The sequence below is a fragment of the Aquarana catesbeiana genome, linkage group LG05, assembly GCF_042186555.1.
Source record: "Aquarana catesbeiana isolate 2022-GZ linkage group LG05, ASM4218655v1, whole genome shotgun sequence".
In the NCBI taxonomy this organism is placed as follows: Eukaryota; Metazoa; Chordata; class Amphibia; order Anura; family Ranidae; genus Aquarana; species Aquarana catesbeiana.
Genome location: NC_133328.1, coordinates 218,498,315 through 218,520,746, shown reverse-complemented (window position 1 = coordinate 218,520,746; position 22,432 = coordinate 218,498,315). Strand labels below are relative to the sequence as shown.

At 42.9% G+C, this 22,432-nt stretch overlaps 1 protein-coding gene across 1 annotated transcript; it reads right to left on the bottom strand.

Annotated features, from left to right (window-relative positions):
* Window positions 1–1,341: 1,341 nt before the first annotated feature.
* Window positions 1,342–21,620, bottom strand: LSM5 (LSM5 homolog, U6 small nuclear RNA and mRNA degradation associated). The gene is made up of 5 exons (XM_073630561.1): window positions 21,383–21,620; window positions 21,177–21,272; window positions 6,793–6,820; window positions 4,018–4,090; window positions 1,342–2,131 (listed from the first exon to the last, which is right to left on the bottom strand). Exons 1-5 carry the CDS (start codon window positions 21,426–21,428, stop codon window positions 2,099–2,101), a joined length of 276 nt encoding a protein of 91 aa, XP_073486662.1. The 5' UTR covers window positions 21,429–21,620; the 3' UTR covers window positions 1,342–2,098.
* Between the last annotated feature and the right edge of the window lie 812 nt (window positions 21,621–22,432).

Here is a 22,432-nt window from a genome sequence, read left to right as displayed (position 1 = left end):
TCCCGTGGGAGTCTATTCCCGGAAGTGGGTGCAGATACCGGTCTTAGACAGGTATCTGCACCCCCCTCCCCCCTGAAAGGTGCCAACTGTGACACCGGAGGGGGGGAGGAATCCGATGAGCGGAAGTTCCACTTTTGGGTGGAACTCCGCTTTAATGTCTTATCAGACCAAGGTGGTTTTTATATCAGAAGGTGATTGTTGGATGATTCAACTAAAATCTCAGATTTATTTTATTCTGCAGAACTGAATTTTACTACCCCAAGCCTTTATAAACATTTCACTCAAACAGCAATGAAAAGTTTGCTCTGTTTTACAGTACATGCTAGGCCTCCTTCACACAGGTGATTAGGGGCATACACCATTTCAGTGGCAAGAATCAGTAGATTCTTGCGGCTGGGATGACAAGTGTATTTGAACCATGACAGCCGCTCAGCCAGTGCAAAGTAATGACAGACTGAAAGAAGCAATCACTGTTCGCACATATCCACACACACACACAGAAGTTACTGTACCTACTGTAAGTTCCGGTCCTTACTATTGCGGTGCTGCAAACAGCATGAGATTCGGACAATAATCGCAACGCATTCATGTTCAAATCACATGCAATTCTTTGCATTTTGTATGGCTCAAATCGCACCACACCGACACAAAGTGCAGGCATCTTTTTTTTTTCCCCCCGCACTGGAATCGGATCGCATTGGTGTTCACACACGTGAACCGATTCAGCCAATCGCACTGCATTTTGCAAACTGTTTTTGGGGTGTCTTTAACTTGACAGACACTGGCTGAGGTTCCCATGAATAGAGTGCTATTGTTATCTGGTGTGGGAACCACAAAGGAATCACTGGGACTCTTGCACTGTATCAGTGCAAGCCATCAGCGTATCTTTATGCACCCTGCGGTGATCATCCATCTCTAACCCCAGGAAACTGCTGCATGTGCACTTACCCAGATAGCCATGGCTGCTGTCAGGTTGTCTTTACATTTAGCTGCAGCCACTCTGCTCATGCAAATGAAACACAAGTGATATTTGGGCTGCAAGAATCAGCTGAATTGCCAGTGTAATTGAGGCTTTAAGCTGGCCATACATTATACAATTTTCTTCTTTAATTTCCTTTAGAATTACTTTCAACTAAAAGGCCTGCCTGATTGCATACACAATTGAAAGTGTTTAGGTGTGACCTCATATTATATGGTTTTGGTAAATCTCAAGGAACGTTGTAGAAGAAAATTGTATAATGTATGGCCAGCCTCACATTCAAACTGCAGTCATATAGGGAAACAAAAGTAAAACTACATAAATTCATGTCCATATATTTTTTTTTTCAATGACAATTCAGCTTGTTTCTAAGAATATTTATTTTCAGAAAATAATATTTTCTTAAGAAAAATGTTAATAAAAATGGCTTCATAGAACCTAAATGAGTTTATTCACTAATCATGCAGTTGCATTTTTTTAAATATAACAAGGTATTTGAAGTCATGAAACTCATTTACGCTTCTGTAATTTTTCATAACAAAACCTAAACATGTTAATTTAGAAACAAATTTCAAATGCAACTGTATTTGCAAATACAAAAATGTTGAAATGCATCTAAAAGCAAGACTTTTTGTAGTTTTGGATAAAGGAGTTATGAGGGGGGTTAGAACCTTTGGCAGACTTATTGTTGTCGGTGTCCCCACTAGGTGACCATTGTCACTGGGACTAAAAATGGAAAAAATATCCAAAATTTTGAGATGTGAGTAGAGCAAGCATATCTTCGAATACAGACACTTGTTCCCAGGAGTGCATTTAGAACACTTTATAGAAAATTCCTCCCACTTTCTGTTGTGGGAAATCTCTCAAATACGACAGATGGACAAAAAAAAAAAAAAAAAAAAAAAAAACACATACACTGGTGTTTGTAGCCATTTTCTACTTATCCAAAATGAAAATGTTTTGTCTTTAGATATATTTTAAATTCTTTCATAAGCCATCTCTGTGAAGATATTTCACTTCTGTGCCCATAATACACACATTCTTCTGATGCCAGGGCACCCAGTTCCACTGTAATATACAGGATGGGGAAGTGATGGATTGTTGAACTTCACAACCCATTCATACTTCAGGGCCTTCTCCTCCAGGTACAAGCTACGATGAGAAAAATAAATAAATAAAAAGGGGAAAAAAAAACAAATGTGAAATCTGAAAATAAAATATTTGAAAAGTTTCTATTCTTAAATATGGTAATATGCTATATATAAATTAGTGCAGCGTTTTATATACATATGATATGCAATTAAGTTTATGTTGTAAAAAAATGTGCAATAAAGTTCATGTGTCCAAAGAAGTGACTAAACAAATCTGAACAAAATGCAACTAGTGCAAACTTAAAATTTCATGTGTGTATATGAAAATATGCTCACCTCTAAATTTGACCCCCAAATCATAACCGGTCTGAAAAGGCACAACGGTAACTTTGACAGAGATGATAGCTTACACTTCCAGCCCTGCGAGAAACCACAAAGCACCAATCCACCACTATCCAGGAGGCTCAGTCCATATCCAATGCCCTTCAAAGCAATGATACCACATCTGATGGACACTCTCAATTCCTTGAATAACAATTTCACCTCTAAGTCACTATGTGCTCAAACTGGAAGAAGGAGAAACAATCATTAGCACTTCAGTGCAAGGAGTATGATAATTGGGGGGGGGAGCACATAGTGACTGAGAGGTGAAAATATTAACTTAAAGTGATTCTAAAGTCTCATTTGTTTTTCTATTAAAATAACAAACATGTTATACTTACCTGCTCTGTGCAGTGGTTTTGCACAGAGCAGCCCAGATCCTCCTCTTCTCAGGTCCCTGGCTGGAGCTCCTGGCCCCCCCTTCCTGTTGAGTGTTCCCACAGCAAGCTGCTTGCTATAAGGGGGGCACACAAGCTGAGCTTCAGCTCTGTGTATCTATTCAGACACGGAGCTGCGGTTTGCCCCCCCCCGATTGGCTAACTGACAGCAGGGGTAGACCATGGCGCCACGCTGCTGTCTCAGCCAATGAGGAGGGGAGTCTCGGGCAGCTGAGACACTTCTGCAACATCGCTGGATCTAGAGGGACCTTAGGCAAGTATTAGGGTGGCTGCTGCAGAGAGAAGGCTTTTTATCCCAATGCATAGAATGCATTAAGATGAAAAACCTTCTGCCTTTACAATCACTTTAAGAGGCATTAACTCTCTTTCCATTCTTTAAGGGCCTGCCTCCAACCATCAGATGTGGACACATCAACTAGATTACACAATTTTCTTCAACATGAACTTTATTGCACAGTAGAAGTAAGCACGAAAAGTGGCGAGGGATATTTCTGTAAAGCGCTGCTTCTTGTAGATCGATATAATCTGTTGTTGCTCAGTGACACTTATTACAATTCTTAAAACCAGAAGATAGTTACATTTGGTAAATTCAGTTCAAAGTATTTACCTTGAATTGATGCCTTAAATGATAATAGGTACCAGCGTGCTTATGTTAGCTCTCAGCCAAACTGTCAAGCCATCAAAAAGGTAGGTGTCATAGCGGACCACATTTGCAGATCATACACAGGCCAAGATGGCAACTTAATTTGCTGTAAATGATCGGCAACATACCAATTTCATCATCTCCAGCTTTCCATATTCACATTCTATGATAAACTGCATTCAATTACATAGCATGTAATTAAATGCAGTGTCTAGCATGTCTACATATCTGGTAGCCAACAATGTGGGTTTGCCAGTGTGGTAGGAAGAGGGACATACAGTAGATTAGTATACGAGCATGCCACAAATGGTGAAATAGGCTAGTAAAGCACATCTTTTCTGGTATTTTAGTCTGCTCCAAAAAGTAAAGGAACTGGTATTTTATATACTAAAGTAATGTGGCAGCAGGCTGTTGTGCCATTATGCGGTTGTTGGAAACTTTTTCACTAGGTATAATACCATGGGTAAAGTTTGGGGACAGTAGCATGGTATTTGTGAGAGCACATATAGTAATTTGATAACTTACCATGGTTATATTGTTTCCATTTAGCAAGATTTGATCAAGTTTTGTAATTCGTCTTCCCTCAGGTGTGATCTCACTAAAAAGTGAAAAAAAACAAACACATCACATTAAAGAAACAAACATAATGCCCCTTCAGTGAACACAAACTCATATTATTGCAATGTTTGCCTTAAAGCTCATGTCTGTGGATTCTAGTCTACAAAGAATTTCCCCCTACCTTGCCCCAAAGCAGAATAAATCACAGCTTAATCACAATCAGTCACTGGCCAAAAAAAATGTTTCATGTTCATGCCACAGTGGGAAAGTTCTGTAATGCACCCTAGGTCAGCCCTGATCTTCACTGCTGTCATGTAGCCACAGGAGAATTATTAAGCCAGTCAACTATTTTAGCGAGAAGATAAAACTAAAAAGGGAGACACAAGCTGTGTGACCAGTCCCCTCAACATCTAGTGCAGGCAGAACTTTTGCAGGCATATTGAGGAAAGTGTGTTTAACCACTTAAAACCCTTAGGGCGTACCCGTACATCCTTGGGTTGAAGTGGCTTTACCGAGGTGATGCCTGCACCTCCAGGCATCATCCTAGTATCAAAATCTTCAGCCGGCAGGCTTTCATGTAGAAGTGATCAAAGTGGCTATATAGCCACTTGATCGCTTCTACAGGGGGCAGAGGTGATCCCCTCCCACTGCCTTTACCGGGCCCTCCTGGTCGATCAGGGAGCCCGGAATCGCCGCCACTTAGTTGCCCAGTGCACTCAGGGGGAGGAAGTTACATCCATACCCACCTCCCCTCTGTGATGTAAGAAACCAGAAGTGACATTTCATCACTTCTGGTTTGAGGTTTACAAGCAGTTGCCGGCTTGTAAAGAATTCGATCAGAGATGCACCAAAATTTCAGCGGCCAAAACATATCAGGCAAAAATTGTGTTTTTCTGCATTTGCCAAGAAAGAAAGATGCCTTTAAAATGTAACAGGTGCAATATTGATGCATTCTGTGTTTTCAATGCAATTCAATGGGGCGGTGCGTTTTGGCAAGTTTTTTTTTAACTGACCAAAAATGCAGCAAGCAAGATTTTTAAGACCAGAACGTAAGAGCAACAGACCAGTGTGAAGACATACAAAGAATTTAAAGGGATGCATTTTTCTTGAGCTTTTCTAGCGCTACAGATGCCGAATATACACACACTTTTTTTTATTTTTAAACTGTCGTTTTTGGCCAAGTGCATCCTGCATTTTCGGTTTCGGTACACCTCTACATTCGATCTAAGTGATCTCAGTTTGATCAGATGCTTTTCAGGGCAGAGGAGAGATCTGTCCATAAAGAGGACCTGTCATGTCTACTGCCATCACAAGCGATGATGGTCATTCATTGTGATAATAAAGTTGATCAAATCAAAAAAAAAAAAAAAAATTATACACATATAGGGTCCTTATGATTATACCCCACCACTACCCACTGCGCTGTTTTTATACCTTTTTATGCCGGTTTTTATATTGAGCCGAGTTTTTACTGCCCCCCGTTTGTAAAAATTCTTTTTGGAGTACACTCCTCAAATAAAGTGCTCTTATGCTTTTTGCAAATCAAGGATTTACACTATGTGGAGGTTTTTTTCTTTTTCTTGCTTATTTGCACATATGACGGACCTCTGAGGAAACGGTCATTCGGCGATCGAAACCGCACCCTGGGGACCCCGGACTCCAAGTTGGTTCTTCAGTTGAGGACTGCTGACAAGATGTTCCACAAGTCTTCACACAAACCTTCACTTCACACCGTCTGACGGTATAAGCTCGTTTGACTCACCGCCACGGCCTGTGAGTCCACCTGATCTGGTAAGGGCATCCTTTTGCTTTTTCTTTCTCCTGGTTGGAATCATCCACATGAGTCAAGATTCAGCGTATTTATCAGGACCCCTCTTTACAACCTTTAACTACCTCTCAAGAAGACGGTTTGCACCCTGTTGTTTGTGGGACTGAATGGGACTGCCCCATCTTGTCATTTGAGAGACTTTTGAGTTTCCATTTATGTTTGTCCTCCCTTAGGGATTTCGATGTCCTCCCTCTTGGCTCCCATTTCTATTGAATATTAGTTTCGTTAAACAACATACTCATCGAGATATCTTGCATTGATATTTACTTGCTTTGTTTTCCTTTGGAATAAGGTTTCATATGCATGACTGTCTCCTATTCAACCTATAGGTTATCACTGAGTACCCTACTTCTCTACACATATAAGTTCTCATTCTCATTGTAATTTTTTTTGGATGTGTATAATAGATAGATAGATACCGCGTCCAAATGCAGTACACAGAGGTATCGCCACAAACATCAGAGAGAGCAATACTTCTAGCACCAGACCTCACATATCACTCTGAAAGCTTTTACAGGTTACCAGTTTAAATTGTCACACGGAGATTTTTAGGCAACGCAGTTTGTTGCCAGTAATACAGGCATATGTTAGGCATCTATTTACTCGGCGTAACATCTTTTGTGTTTACCAAAAAATAAATAAATTAGTATTAAATTATGTTTGTGTGCAATGAAATTCAATAAATTGTATTTTATCCTACAAATTCGCACTTTAAAAATAGTTGCTCAAATATCATGCTCCATAACATATTGCAACCACCGCCATTTTATTCTCCAGGATCTCGGCTTTCAAAAAAAGTGTTTGGGGTTCTAGGTAATTTTCTAGCAAAAAAAAATGCTGATTTTTACATGTAAGAAATGTCAGAATTGGCCTGGGGTAAAGTGGTTAAAAGCTAGCTTTCCAAACATACTTACAATTCTGTGACATCCTCTAGGACCATATCTGGAATGCAGAGTAAAGGTTGGAACCAGAAGAAAAAAAAAAAAAAAAAAAAAAAACAAAAACCACGAAAACATGCAGCAAGTAGGTTGTATGCGATCAGTCATTCTTCAATGTAAATTCCAAGCTTTAGTGGCACAGCTACTGCTATTTTATTACCATGTCACCACTACAGTACATATGAATTGGTTAACCTTACTGATAGATTGCCTTAACATCCCTCCCAAAGAAGAAAAAACACACCCCACATTTAAATGCATGTTACTCCAATATAAAATAACTTCCTGTATACATGTACTGCAACACACATATGCAGTACTGAAAAACAAAACAAAACAAAAAAAAAAAAATACAAACACACACTCACACCTCTGTACTATAGCACACCCAAAAGTGATTGCTTTGTGCACTTGCACATTGAGGGCCCATTTAAAGTGTGCTGACTGCATTTTCACAAAGCAGTCAAGTGCAATAAAACAAACGGTGTGGATGGGCCCTAAACGCTAAAAAAAAATTCCCCTAATCCTTGACCCCAATATATTTAGGCCTGGATCACACTAATACGATTTCAGATACGACTTATGTCACACAACATGACAAGAGAAAGTCACATTGATGTGAATGCACACTATTGAAAACAATGTGACTCAGCATGGAACAATTTTGGAAAAGGTTCCTGTACTACTTTGGTGAATTCCAGTGCGGTTTTGCCAACATCAAGGTTGCATCCAAGCAACACTATATACTCGCACCGAAAGTTGGATGAAAATCATTTCTCTGCAGTGTGACCCTATATTAAGGGCAAAAGTAAGGCTAACATTTTGTCTTGTATACTCAGATCCTCTGGAGAAACTCCTGTCACAAAAAACATACTAGCATCTATTTTGACATGACTCAAACTCATGATTTGGATATTCTAGCTAATTCTGTCAACTGAGCATTAGGAAGTTATATCATGCATACAAACGACAGGTGGTTTTATTCTTAATGACTAAATAATGCTACAGTGCAAAAAGCGTCCAGGTAAAATTTGCAAAAAACAACCTAAAATAAAAAATCATTAGCCAATAATGACAATAACCGGTTTCACAATACTATCAACCCTTAAAACGGAACTGCAGTCTGCGCACATAATTTGTAATAAAAACCATCTTGGCCATTCTAGAGCTTCCCTCCAACCACTTTGCATATTTTATATATACTGTGATTCTGTACTTGCCAAATATGTTGCAGAAATCTCCCTCCACCAAGTCTGGCTGCATCCATTTTAACTGTGGGCAGATGAAGCTGCCGCTTGTTCACTTCCTGGATTTACATGGACACACCCCTCCAGCTCTGCAGTTCTCATTGGCCCTCGTATGACTCACCCACCTCCCTTCCTGGCAAACTCTCACAAGAGTGAGAGAGAGCTGTGCATGATGTCATAAGCCTAGGCTTTTTACCAGACAAGAAACAGGAAGTGGGCCGTATAAGGTATTTACTGGCAGAAAAAAAAAAAAAAAAAAAAAATGTTGTTTTAACTTTGGATAGTAAAACAAAGGGCAGAACATTTAATAGATGGAAAGATGAAAAAATGACTAAAGTTCCGCTTTAAATCCACTAGAATATAGGTACATATAGTAGTACTGCAGACAAAATCCTACATTAGTTTTAAAAGATGGCAAAAAGCACCCTCTAGAGGCAGTATGAGAGTACCACACTCAAAAGAAGATTCAACAGCAATAAATACTTAGATGAAAGCACTGTTCCTATACAATACATAATCAACAAAGATACAGTATCTCACAAAAGTGAGTACGCCCCTCACATTTTTGTTAATATTTTATTATATCTTTTTATGTGACAACACTGAAGAAATGACACTTTGCTACAATGTAAAGTAGTGAGTGTACAGCTTGTATAATAGCTTCTATTACCTTTTGTACCACCACCCCCTCCCTTTAGAATGTAAGCTCTACGAGCATGGCCCTCCTGTACCTTTTGTATTGCACTGTAATTGTGTTGTCCCCTTATACATTGTAAAGCGCTGAGTAAACTGTTGGCTCTATATAAATCGCGTATAATAATATAACAGTGTAATTTTGCTGTCCACTCAAAATAACACACAGCCATGTCTAAAACGCTGGTAACATAAGACCCCTAAGGCTGTGAGTGTTTCAAAGTCACGCATATTTACAGCAATTTTTGCCATGATTTTGTACAGGTCACCAATGTAAAAAGCAGAAAACCGCCTGTAATCTGCTCCAAAGAAGCTTGTGTTCTTTTTTTTGAGTATAAGGCGTTTTTCATGCGTTTTGTTTCAGGTGACAAAACGCTCAGATGTGACCAGGTGCAATTGAAATGAATGGGATTTTGCTTGTTGGGTGTTTTTCAGGCATTTTATGAGCTGAAAACACTCAGGCGTGAATGCAGCCTAAGTGAAAATGTCCAAATTGGGCCCAATAAGCCATTTTTCCTCCCCGATGTCATGTGACTCGTTAGTGTTACAAGGTCTCAGGTGTGAATGGGGAGCAGGTGTGTTAAATTTGGTGTTATCGCTCTCACTATCTCATACTGGTCACTGGAAGTTCAACATGGCACCTCATGGCAAATAACTCTGAGGATCTGAAAAATCAAGTTAGACTTACCGGTAACTTGTTTTCCAGGAGTCTTTCAGGACAGCACCTTGAGAGCGTGGCTCCACCCACTTGACAGGAAACACACCTCCACCAAACTTTAAAAGGAGGCTCCTTCCCACTTATCAGTAGTAGTAGAGAACCTCCGGCCCAAGCTGGAACACATAATCAGAATATGGTTAGTCACAGCATAGTAATTTAATACAGTAAGGGCGGGTTGCTGCAGTCCTGAAAGACTCCTGGAAAACAAGTTACCGGTAAGTCTAACTTGATTTTTCCCTTAACGTCTTTCAGGACAGCACCTTGAGAGGATAATAGAGACTTACCCACTTAGGGAGGGACCACAGCCTGCAAGACCTTTCTGCCAAAAGTTTGTTCACTTGCTGACAGAAGATCCAGCCTGTAATGACGGACAAATGTAAGGTAACTTGACCACGTAGCCGCCCTACAAATCTGATCTGGGGTGGCACCAGCTATTTCTGCCCATGTAGTGGCCTGAGCCCTGGTAGAATGTGCTTTAATTCCCAGCGGGGGAGATAGCCCCAATTGAGAGTAGGCTGCTAGAATAGCTGATTTAAGCCGTCTAGCTATAGACCCCCTAGAAGCTTGTTGGCCCTTCTTTTTACCAGAAAAAAGTATAAATAGAGAATGCGAGGCCCTAAAGTTACTTGTTACCTCCAGATACTGTAATAAAGTCCTTCTTAGATCCAAATTGTGGAATTTGCCTTCTTTTTCCCCCGAAGGGTTAGAGCAAAAGGTTGGCAGGATGATTTCCTGCGACCTATTGTGTGCTGACGCTACCTTTGGCAAAAAACCCGGATCGGTTTTAAGTATAATCCTATCTGTGTAGATAGTTAAAAAGGGTCTCTTAACAGATAGGGCGTGCAGCTCACCAATTCTCCTTGCTGACGTTATTGCAACTAAGAACAAGGTTTTCAGAGTAAGATTCCTTAGAGAGATCTCTTGTAGCGGTTCAAAAGGTTCCTTTGTAAGGGCTTGCAGGACCACTGATAAATCCCAATTGGGAAAGTGCTTAGCCGAAGCTGGTCTAGATCTGGTAAGTGCCTTGAAAAATCTTATAACCAAGGGCTCAGAAGAGATTGATCTTTCTAGAAATACTCCCAAAGCAGCTACTTGAACTTTAAGGGTGCTGACTGACAATCCCTTGTCTGCCCCCTCTTGAAGAAATTCCAAAATTGACACTAAATTTCTTACTTTTCTCTTAGTCAAATGACAAAAAGAGTTGAAGACCTTCCAATATTTAGCATAGATTTTTCTGGTCACTATTTTCCTACTGGAAAGTAAGGTAGCTACCAAGGGTTGTGACAGACCCTTGTTTCTTAACTGCTCCTCAGAAACCAGGCCGTCAGGCCTAGACTGGCCACTCCCGGATGCTGTATTGGACCCTGTAGGAGCAGGTCTTGCCGGAGAGGCAGCCGCCAAAATGGTTTGACTGCCATCTGTAGAATGGTGGAAAACCATGCCCTCTTTGGCCAAAATGGAGTAACTAGGATTACTGCCACCTTCTCCCTCTGTATCTTTCTTAACACCAACGGGATAAGTTGGAAAGGAGGAAATGCGTAACCCAGATAAAAGTTCCAGGGCTGAATTAACGCATCTGTCCCCTGGGCCTTGTCGTTTCTGTGAATAGAGAAAAATACTGGGAGTTGTGTATTTTCCTCTGACGCAAATAGGTCTAATTGTGGTTGACCCCAGGCCCTGGTAATCAATGCAAAGATTTCCAGGTTCAGGCTCCATTCCGACTCCTGAATCCGCCTTCTGCTTAGATAATCTGCCACTATATTTAAGGTGCCTTTGAGGTGGACCGTTGATAAGGACCGAACATGCTTTTCTGCCCAAACCAGGATCTTTGAAGCTAATAACTGAAGTGTTTTGCTTCTTGTACCCCCCTGTTTGTTTAGGTAGGCTATGGTAGTGGCGTTGTCTGAGAGGACCTGGACATGGGAACCTTGAAGGATAGGAGAGAAGGCATTTAAAGCTAAGGCGACTGCCTTTAGCTCCCTCCAATTTGAGGACCTCTTTGCTTCTGTCCGAGACCACATTCCTTGCGTGAAGTCTTGGTCTAAGTGAGCTCCCCAACCCCATACACTGGCATCTGTCGTTACCACCTTTTCTATTGGAAATGACCAGAGCATGCCTTCTGACAGATTCTCCGGTCTTCTCCACCACCAAAGTGATCTCTTGACTTTGGTGGGCATCTTTACCTTTGCTTCCAAAGATTCTGACCTGTGATTCCATATTCTCAGGACAAAGCTCTGGAAAGGCCTGAAATGTAACCTTGCCCATTGAATGGCTGGTATGGTTGCGGTTAGGGTTCCTAGGGATGACATCACTTGTCGGACTGATAATTCCTGGCTTGCCTGTAAGGACGCTACCACCTTCTGGACCTTCCCCTTCTTCTCTTCTGGGAGAAAAATCTTTTGTTCCCTTGAACAGATCCGATACCCCAGGAATAGTATTTTCTGGGCTGGATTGAAATTTGACTTCTGCATATTTATGATCCAACCCAGGGTTTCCAGATGACCTCGGGTTTTTCAGAGGTTGTCTAGCAGTCTTTCCCTGGAGGGGGCAAAAAGGAGTAGGTCGTCCAGGTACGGAATTACCGCAATCCCCTGCATGCGAAGAGGTGCAAGCGCTTCTGCCATTATTTTTGTAAATATTCGTGAGGCAGAAGACAGGCCAAAGGGGAGGGCCCTGAATTGCAAGTGCAGAACCTCTTTTCCCAAATTTATCGCCAATCTTAGGGATCTTTGGGACTGCGGGGCTATAGGGATATGCAGATAGGCATCTCGAAGGTCTATTGATGCCATAAAGCATTCCCTTGTCAATAGATTTTTGACCGTGAAGATGGAGTCCATACGAAACCTTTTGTATTGGACTGATCTGTTCAGCGGTTTCAGGTTTAGGATTAAACGAAAACTTCCGGATGGTTTCTTTATCAGGAATATACGGGAATAAAATCCCTGATAAAGCTCCCCCTGTGGGACGCAAGTCATAACCCCCTGATCTATCAGATCCTTTAATAGGCTCTTCATTGCCAGGGATTTTGTTACATCTCTTTGAAGATTTGTCACCAAGTACCTTTCTAGGGGGAGATCTGAAAATTCTATACTGTAACCCTGGGCTAGCATATTCAGAATGTACTGGTTTTCTGTTATGCTTGCCAAATAGGGGAGAAAGTCTTGTAGTCTTCCCCCTACCTGTACCCGACTGTCATAGCGTCTTGCTGGCTGACGCAGGAGGATGGAAAAGGACATTTCCTTTGCCCTTACCCCTCTGCCCTGACCAGCTTTTCTTTTTCTCTTGAGGCTTGTTCTGTTCCTGAGCCCTTTGAGGACGAAAAAAACGTTTGACTGGTTGTTTCTTCTTTTTGACAGGAAGAGATTTCTTTTTATCTGCAGTCCTGTCCAGAACTGAATCCAAATCAGGGCCGAACAATAAGTCTCCTAGAAAAGGGACCCCGCATAATTTGTTTTTAGATGCTGCGTCCCCTTGCCAAGTCTTTAGCCATAAAGCCCGTCTAACAGAATTAGCAAGGGCTGCCGCCTTAGCTGTCATTCTGATAGGACTCTGCTGAGGCATCAGAGACATAGGCTACGGCTGCTGAGAGGGTAGAAAAGGAGTCAAGGATTTCTTGCTTAGGGGAATCTGCTATTATATGAGCTTTAAGCTGATTTACCCAATACTCCAAGTTCCTGGAGATGCAAGTAGTTGCCATTGCTGGCTTAAGGTTGCCCATAATGGATTGCCAAGTCAGCTTCAGCTGTTGATCCATTTTTTTATCCATGGGGTCTTTTAAGATCCCCATGTCCTCAAATGCTAGATCAGTAGATCTTGACACTTGAGAAAAGGCTGCATCAAGTTTTGGAACCTTATTCCAAAGAGCTGCTGGGTCTTCACCAAAAGGGAACCTTCTCTTATGAGCCCTAGAGAAAAATGGTTTCCTATCAGGGTCAGCCCATTCTTTTCTGATTGTTTCAGAAATCACTGCATGGACTGGAAAGGTACAGGACTTAGACTCACTAAGCCCTGCATACATCTTGTCATGTAAAGACATTTCCTTATGCTCTTCCTCAAGGCCTAGAGTAGCATAAATAGCCTTTAAAAGGCCATCCACCTGATCCAAAGACAATTTATACTTGGAAGACATATTTTCCAGCTCATCACCATCCTCATTCGATTCATTAGAATGGGATGGGGAAAGCCCTTCCCGGTTCAGAGGACCCATTTCTGCCTCCACTGCCGGGACTAACAGTGAGCCTTGAGAGGACTGTGAGGTAGTGGGCTGACTTGCAGATGGATAGGTGAGTGAGGATCTGAAGGATTGAATGGTAGCATCCAATTCCTTTTTAGCAGATGCGATTAGATCACTGCATGCGGAAGTGGTTTCTTCCCTCACCAAGGAGTCAATACATGCTTGACATAAAGCCTTTTTCCAGCCCTCAAGCAATACCCGGAGCAGTTCTGGCTCTCCCCGAGTACTGACGAGGGAGAAGGAGCCCATCCACCCGGCACCCGTAAGCCTGTAAGCCTGTGGAAAATGGGAGGAATCGGCTCTCCTGAGGTAGGTAAAAAATAGTGGAGTAGGGAGCCTGTTCTCTCAGGACAGAACCTTGAGAGCTCCAAACTCCCACATGTGTTCCCGCCGGAGGAAACACAAACTGATAAGTGGGAAGGAGCCTCCTTTTAAAGTTTGGTGGAGGTGTGTTTCCTGTCAAGTGGGTGGAGCCACGCTCTCAAGGTGCTGTCCTGAAAGACGTTAAGGGAAAAAAAGAATTGTTGCTCTACATAAAGATGGCCTAGCCCTAGGCTATAAGAAGATTGCCAAGACCATGAAACTGAGCTGCAGCATGGTGGCCAAGACCATACAGCGGTTAAAAAAAAAAAAAAAAAAAAAAAAAAAAAAGGATCCTGTTTCCTTGCATTTTATACAGCGCAGTGCTTGTGCTGTGTAATTTGGACCCTGTATACCCTAAAAACCCTGGCTGATCCTGCCTGGCTATACCCACTCCTCTGCAAACTGACCATGATAATCATGGCTGCTGAGCCCTGACACTGGTCAGTTTGCAAGATTCCATCATCTGCAGCCTGCTCTCTGCAGCTCTCCTGAGCTCTCTTCTGTCCTGCTCCTTCCCCCCTGCTCTTAGCAGCGCCCGCCTGCTCCTGCTGCTCTCATATCTGCTATTAAACCGTCTTATCCCCTCTGTACCATAATAACACATGTCCCTGTGCCTGTGTAATGTAAAAGATCTGCACCTGTATAAGCTCCGCTCCGGGCGTTCAGCTGATGTCAGTGCTCAGACCATACGCCGCTCACTGCATCAAATTGGTCTGCATGGCTGTTGTTCCAGAAGGAAGCCTCTTTTAAAGATGTTGCACAAGAAAGCCTGCAATCAGTTTTCTGAAGACAAGCAGACTAAGGACATGGATTACTGGAACCATGTCCTGTGGTCTGATGAGACCAAGACAAACTTATTTGGTTCAGATGGTGTCAAGCGTGTGTGGCGGCACCCAGGTGAGGAGTACAAAGACAAGTGTGTCTTGCCTACAGTCAAGCATAGTGGTGGGAGAGTCATGGTCTGGGGCTGCATGAGTGCTGCCTGCACTGGGGAGCTACAGTTCATTGAGGGAACCATGAATGAAAAACATGTAATGTGACATACTGAAGCAGAGCATGATCCCTTCTCTTCGGAGACTGGGCCGCAGGGCAGTATTCCAACATGATAACGACCTCAAACACACCTCGGAGATAATCACTGCTTTGCTAAAGAAGCTGAGGGTAAAGGTGATGGACTGGCCAAGCATGTTTCCAGACCTAAACCCTATTGAGCATCTGTGGGGCATCCTCAAACGGAAGGTGGAGGAGCGCAAGGTCTCTAACATCCACCAGCTCCATGATGTCATCATGGAGGAGTGGAAGAGGACTCCAGTGGAAACCTGTGAAGCTCTGGTAAACTCCATGCCCAAGAGGGTTAAGGCAGTGCTGGAAAATAATGGTGGCAAAACAAAATATTGACACATTGGGCCCACTTTGGACATTTTCACTTAGGGGTGTACTCACTTTTGTTGCCAGTGGTTTAGACATTAATGGCTGTGTGTTGTGTTATTTTAAGGGGAGAACAAATTTAAAATATTATAAAGCTGTACACTCCCTACTTTACATTGTAGCAAAGTGCCATTTCTTCAGTGTTGTCACATGAAAAGATATAATAAAATATTTACAAAAATGTGAGGGGCGTACTCACTTTTGTAAGATACTGTATATCTGTAAAAGAAAACAGCATATTACTTACCATTCCTGTTGCTAAACTCTGCTCCAATGCTGTAAAATCGTACCTAAAGACTGTTAGGAAACAGGACTTCCATTAGTGTTGGTTTCCAGGGCTCTCCGCAGCTCTCACTGGTTCCTCCTGATGACCCCCATATTGCCACTGTATCCTATAATTAATGGAGGTCAGAGAGAGAAAGGGAGCTGCATATGACCTTGAGATTGATGCCCTGTACACACCTGTGCGTTTTAGTTCAATGGTAACACGCCTAAAGCGCAAAGCACCAAAAAAATGTACTGCACAGATGGTCATGACACTTCTCTACAGTGTTGGTTTCCTAGCAGACTTTGGTGCTGATTTCACAGAATTTCCCTCTTCCCCACCTGTCTTCTGGGACACATCACAATTTCCAGAAGACTGCCGGACCATTTAGCAAGAGCAGCGGGTGCACACAGTTGAAATGCCGGCTCCAGGGAGAGAAGCGATGGTTCCACATCGCTGCATCGTGGGACAGGTGAGTGTGTGCTTAATAAGTCAGCAGCTACACTTTTTGTAGCTGCTGACTTAACACAAACTATACCAGTCCTTGGCCCAGCCCTAAAGTGTACTTTCTGCTATAAAACATCCAATAAAATGAATTTCTTTATTAATTTAGGCTTCTTGAGGGGCAGAGAAGCAGTGTTTTGTCATTATTAACACCATCAGTGCTGGGCTGGCAGATCTCATCATCAGTTGTAAACTAGATTTGAATACTGTCTGTTTTTACATTCAAGATTTTTAACTCTGATAGGGCAAACACATAGGTGTTTTCTGGAGTTAGGCTTTAACTAACCCAGAAACCCCCATCGTCAGCACAACAGCTGCAGACTGCTTGGTTTAGCTCCTCCAAACTAACGCCCTGTACACACGGTCGGACATTGATTGGACATTCCGACAACAAAATCCATGGATTTTTTCTGACGGATGTTGGCTCAAACTTGTCTTGCATACACATGGTCACACAAAGTTGTCGGAAAATCCGATCGTTCTGAACGCGGTGACGTAATACACGTACGTCGGGACTATAAACGGGGCAGTAGCCAATAGCTTTCCTCTCTTAATTTATTCTGAGCATACGTGGCACTTTGTGCGTCGGATTTGTGTACACACAATCGGAATTTCCAACAACGGATTTTGTTGTCGGAAAATTTTATAGCAAGCTCTCAAGCTTTGTGTGTCAGAAATTTCTATGGAAAATGTGTGATGGAGCCCACACACGGTCGGAATTTCCGACAACAAGGTCCTATCACACATTTTCCATCGGAAAATCCTATCATGTGTACAGGGCATAAGAATTGTATTCAGTGCTAGCCTCGCCTGGGCAATGACCCCTCACAGACTTAAAGGGGGTCGTAACTGAGGGTAGAGGTACTTGGAGTGCAGCCCCATTAGTAGTTTATGAGGTCTAGCCGCACAAGCAAAACCAGCACTAAATAAGTACAGTAGTTTTCCACCCAAATTGTGGAAACATCAGCAGAATCTGCATCCTTTGTGCTAGGTAAGCTAGAAGTTGGGGTGGAGAGGGATTCAAAGCTAGATTAACTTGGGGGGCTAGGGATGGACCACTAGTGTACTTTTTACTAAAACTGTTCTTAAGTGGACCTATGCTCACCTGTCCTTCAGCTCTGTCACTGATGTCAACATTTTCTTGTTGGCTTCGGGATCTGCATCCATTTTGATTGGCCTGGCCAGAATGATGCAACTCTTGCATATAGGAGTTCATTCATCCCAGCATCTGCGACAAAGGAAAACACAGGAGCGATGTGGGGAGCCACATGCGATTCAGACAGGAATCGCACAGCATTTCTGCTCAAAACGCATGCTATTTGCAGTGCGATTCTTGTCCAAATCGCATGCGCCTCACCGCACTGCTCCTGTGTGAACGTAGGCTAAAGCCACTATGGCAAGCCTGGGTTCATACAGGAGCGGTGGGGGGAACCACATAAGGAATCACATAGCATTCCTATTCAAATCACATGCAATTCTTTGCAGTGAGATTTGAGCCCATTCATTTTGTAAGTTCTCAAATCGCACCTCAAGGGTATTGGTTTCAGGTATCGGAACACGAGTACTCGTGCAAATGCTTAGTATCAGCACTGATACCGGTGCAACCCAACTAAAAAAAAAAAAAAACACACCCAAAGCCGTATTTTTTCAATGTTTTCAGGCACATCAAGCATTTGGGCGTTTATTCATTTTACTGTCCAGAATAATAAATTTATTCTAGCTATTTACCGCCGACTCCCCAATTTTTAGCGGCGCTTTACCGTCGTATTTGTGGGGGTATTCGGCTGCTAGCAGGGCGCTTTTAAGCCCTGCTATCGGCTGAAAAAGGGTTAAAACCACCCGCAAAGTGATGCTGCAGCAGTGCTTTGCCGGCGGTATAGCCGTGCTGCCCCATTGATTTCAATAGGCAGGAGCGATATACACACCGCTCCAAAGATGCTGCTAGCAAGACTTTTTTAACCATCCTGCCAGCGCACCGCTCCAGTGTGAAATCCCTCTGGCTTTCACAATGAAGAGACAGGAGCGGCTTTTTCAGGGTGCTATTTTTAGCGCTGTAGCGCCTGCAAAGTGTGAAAGGGGTCTAACAGTTAGAATCACTCCCTAGGACACACTTAACCCCTTCACTGCCAGTGTAATTTACACAGTAATCAATGCATTTTTATAGCATCGATCGCTGTATAAATGACAATGGTCCCAAAATAGTGTAAAAAATATCCGATGTGTCCACCATGTCGCAGTCCGGGGGAAAAAAAAAAAAAGAAAAAAACATGCAGATCGCCGCCATTACTAATAAAAAAAAAAAATGCCATAAAACTATCCCCCAATTTGTAGACACTATAAATTTTGCGCAAACCAATCAATATACGCTTATTGCGATTTTTTTTTACCAAAAAAAACATGTAGAAGAATACATATCGGCCTAAACTGAGGAAAAAATAGTTTTTTTTATATATTTTTGGGGTATATTTATTATAGCAAAAAGTAAAGAATAGTGCGTTTTTTTCAAAATTGACGCTCTTTTTTTGTGTATAGCGCAAAAAATAAAAATCGCAGAGGCAATCAAATACCACCAAAAGAAAGCTCTATTTGTGGGAAAAAAAGGACGTCAATTTTGTTTGGGTACAACGTCGCACAACCGCGCAATTGTCAGTTAAAGTGACGCAGTGCCGAATCGCAAAAAGTGCTCTGGTCAGGTAGGGGGCAAAATCTTTTGGGGCTGAAGTTACGTCGAGTTAAATAGATACCCAACATGTCAAGATTTAAAATTGCACATGCTCGTGGAATGGCAAAAAACTACAGTACTTAAAAATATCTATAGGCAATGTTTTAAACACCTTTACAGGATACCTCATTAAACTTTAATTTTTTTTTCTTATGTCTTTTTGTTTTAATTTTTACAGTCCCTTTATGTTTTTTTTTAATCACTTTTATTCCTATTACAAGAAATGTAAACATCCATTGTAATAGAAATAAGGAAGAGACAGGTGCTCTTTAAGAAAAGATCTGGAGTAAAAAAAAACCCAAATCTCTTCTTTAGCTTTCAGAGCAAAAGATCAAAAAAAAATTTTTACCTACGGCCTGGACCAGAAGTGACGTCTTGTTGCTGCGCTGGTCCTCCAAAGCCATAGAGGTGATCAAAGAGGATCTACTCTTTGATCGATTATGGGAGCAGCTGGTGTTCTCGATGAACTGGCTTTTTTGAGAGATCTCCAATTATGTCACTTCTAGTTACTGTAAACCATCAGTAATTGGGAGATTATGATGAGTTGCTGTTTTGACACAACACCGGCAAGCGTGTACACTCTGGTACAAGAAAACTTTGCTGTTTTGACACAACAGCGGCTAACGAGGAAAGAGTTGTCGCCGCCTTGCTGGTTATTATAGGAGCGGACTAACAGTTGCTGGTGTTGTGTCAAAACAGCAAGTCGTCAAAATTACTGATGGTCTACACCAGTGTTTCTCAACTCCAGTCCTCAAGGCGCACCAACAGGTCATGTTTTCAGGATTTCCCTCAGATTAAACAGCTTTAGTAATTACTAAGGCAGTGAAACTTATCAAATCACCTGTGCAAAATAGTGGAAATCCTGAAAACATGACCTGTTGGTGCGCCTTGAGGACTGGAGTTGAGAAACATTGGTCTACACTTTACAGTAACAGGAAGTGGCGTGATTGGAGATCTCGATGAATTGGTTATTTTAACAGAACACCAGCCGCACCGTTGGATGATTTCTCGGGCAAACCAGAGGAAGAGGTAAGCCTGAGAAACACCGGCGTGCGGCAGAACGCTGCAGAAAGCATTCCGGCACTCATGAGCTGCTCGGACCGCTTTTAATGAGAAAGCCAGCTGCTGGCTGCAAAAATCGATACCAGGGTTATGGCTGATATTTTCAGCCATAATCCCAGTAAATCACTTGCAAAGAGCAACGTGTATATATTGCGGTCAGCAATGGTTAAAAGGGGTGTAAACATGTTATACATACCTGCTCCGTGCAATCTTTTTGCACAGGGCAGCCCCGATCCTCTTCTTCTGGGGTGCCCCGCTAGCACGCCAGGACCCTCCTCTTCATCAGGTGCCCCCATGGAAAGCCGCTTTCCCTGGGGGCACCCATGAAGGCTTGCTTAAGAGTCTTGCTGCTGCGCCCATTGACACAGACAGTGGGACTCAGCCCTGTGTCACTGGATTTGATTAACAACAGCGGGAGTCAATTGCTGCCATCAATCTGTAGAATGGAGAGACAGCGGCTGAAGCCGCTGTACTCGTGAACATTGCTGGATCAGATTGGGCTCAGGAAAAAAAAAAAAAAAAAAACACGGGCTGTCTGATCAGGTCTGCCTGTCAGTTTTTTAAGCTGACCTGATCAGACACTCTACTTTCACCCCTATGGGGCGGCGGATGTCAGCGATGACATGCCCACTGACATCCGCCAATATCCAATCCGATAAATCCAGTCAGATGGTGGTTCTATTTTCCATCCGATCTCCCAGTAGAGAAAAGCGGGACTCTGACAGGTCCATCTCTGCACAGTAAGCGGAGACGGACCAGTCATCTGCCTGCTTAGTGGGGATCAGTGGAGCAATCCCCTGCTGAGCAAGTGGGATCCGTATAAGGGAGGCACCCATGTGAAAGGGGCCTTATGTATAGAATGCACGAAGGTGAAAATCATTGAAGCTTTACAACCACTTTAAGCTTTGCCAATAAAACCCAGAAGCTTATTGGTTACTATGTAGAACTGTACCAGATTCTGTGAGTAGCAGTTTTAGTAAATCTTCCCCATAGGCTAACACGGAGGGGCATTCAGGGGCGGGAAAAAAAAGAAAAAGCTTGTGTTTGACAGGGCAGTGTGCATGAGACCACAAACTAGAACAGCAGTGAACAGGAAGAATTCAGATTTCTATCACAAAGGATACTGACAAAGTCATCAAATCCCAGAAGCGTGCCGACAATTTCCTTATCGCTCTTCATGACAATGTGAATACGGGATCCTATACATTTATCAACCAGCTCTATGAAAAGAAAACAGAGACAAGGTCAGGAGCTGAGGGGACAAAAACACAGAATACAGCTATGCAACAACCACGCTGGGACTTGTAGTACCAACAACGTGGACCATTACCGAGCGGCAGTAGCTGAGACGGATTGGTGGTTACATTGGCCGCCATGTTCGGCTACACTCCACTGCACCGGACCGATCCCCGGATCCCACGCTTCCTACTCGCTTTTGTAATTATCCGCCTCCGTGAACTGGGTGTAATCGAGTGCCGATACACACATGTGCGCAGACTCAGACAGCCAAACTATACCAATCGATGAGCAGAAACCGGCATAACCTGCTGTTAGAGGGGCGTGGATAACATTGGTCACATGAGGTTAGGGGGTGTGGATAACACTGGTCACGTGAAAACAGGATGTGAATGGTGTGGGTATTGGTCACATGAGGATGTTAACCTATGAAGAAGCAGAAAGCGTATCTTATTGGAAATGTGTAAAATGGTGGAAGGGGCGGGGCAGTTGTGTGGCTCCCTGAAGTGATACGTGTGTGCAGTGTAGACCTGGAGAGCAATATGTGGCGTGTAAAGGCGCTTGTCACAGTCGGGATCCGATATATACATTAGATATCATTACAATGCTGAGGCATGAGAAGCACTGCACGTGCCTACTAGAGGGATTGCTATGGCGCTCTGTGTGATGTGTAATGCAGGATTCATATTACTGTAGGAGTGCTGGAAGTGGTTGTAAATCTCAGACATGAAATCTAAAGGATATCCCTCAATAGTGTGTAATGTCTGGAGCAGTAAAGCCTAGTACACGCAATGAGAAAATTGGATGAACGAACGTCTTTTTTTGCATGCTAGTTTCATGTCGACAGCAAGGGGCTAACTTAAAGCGGAACTAAAGTTATTTTTTCAACTTTCCATCTATTAACCGCTTGCTGACCAGCGCACGCTGATTTACGTCGGCAGAATGGCACTGTTGGCAAAAGGGCTTACAGATGCGTCCCCTTTAAGAAGCGGTGTTGCGGGCGCGTGACCACAGGTCCTGCGGACCCAATGTCCGCCGGGTGCCCGCGATCGTGTCACGGAGAGGTAGAACAGGGAGATGCTTTTGTAAACAAAGCATTTCCCCGTTCTGCCTTGTGACAGGACAGAGATCACAGCTCTCTGTC

What these genes read in the sequence shown, in the direction of transcription:
- LSM5 (XM_073630561.1), bottom strand. Translation starts at nt 21,428, where the DNA reads ATGGCGGCCAATGTAACCACCAATCCGTCTCAGCTACTGCCGCTCG. An exon ending in GTCTCAGCTACTGCCGCTCG is followed by an intron (nt 21,273 to 21,382) that starts GTAATGGTCCAC and finishes TTCTTTTCATAG; the next exon opens with AGCTGGTTGATAAATGTATA. An exon ending in ATGGAAACAATATAACCATG is followed by an intron (nt 2,132 to 4,017) that starts GTAAGTTATCAA and finishes TTCTCATCGTAG; the next exon opens with CTTGTACCTGGAGGAGAAGG.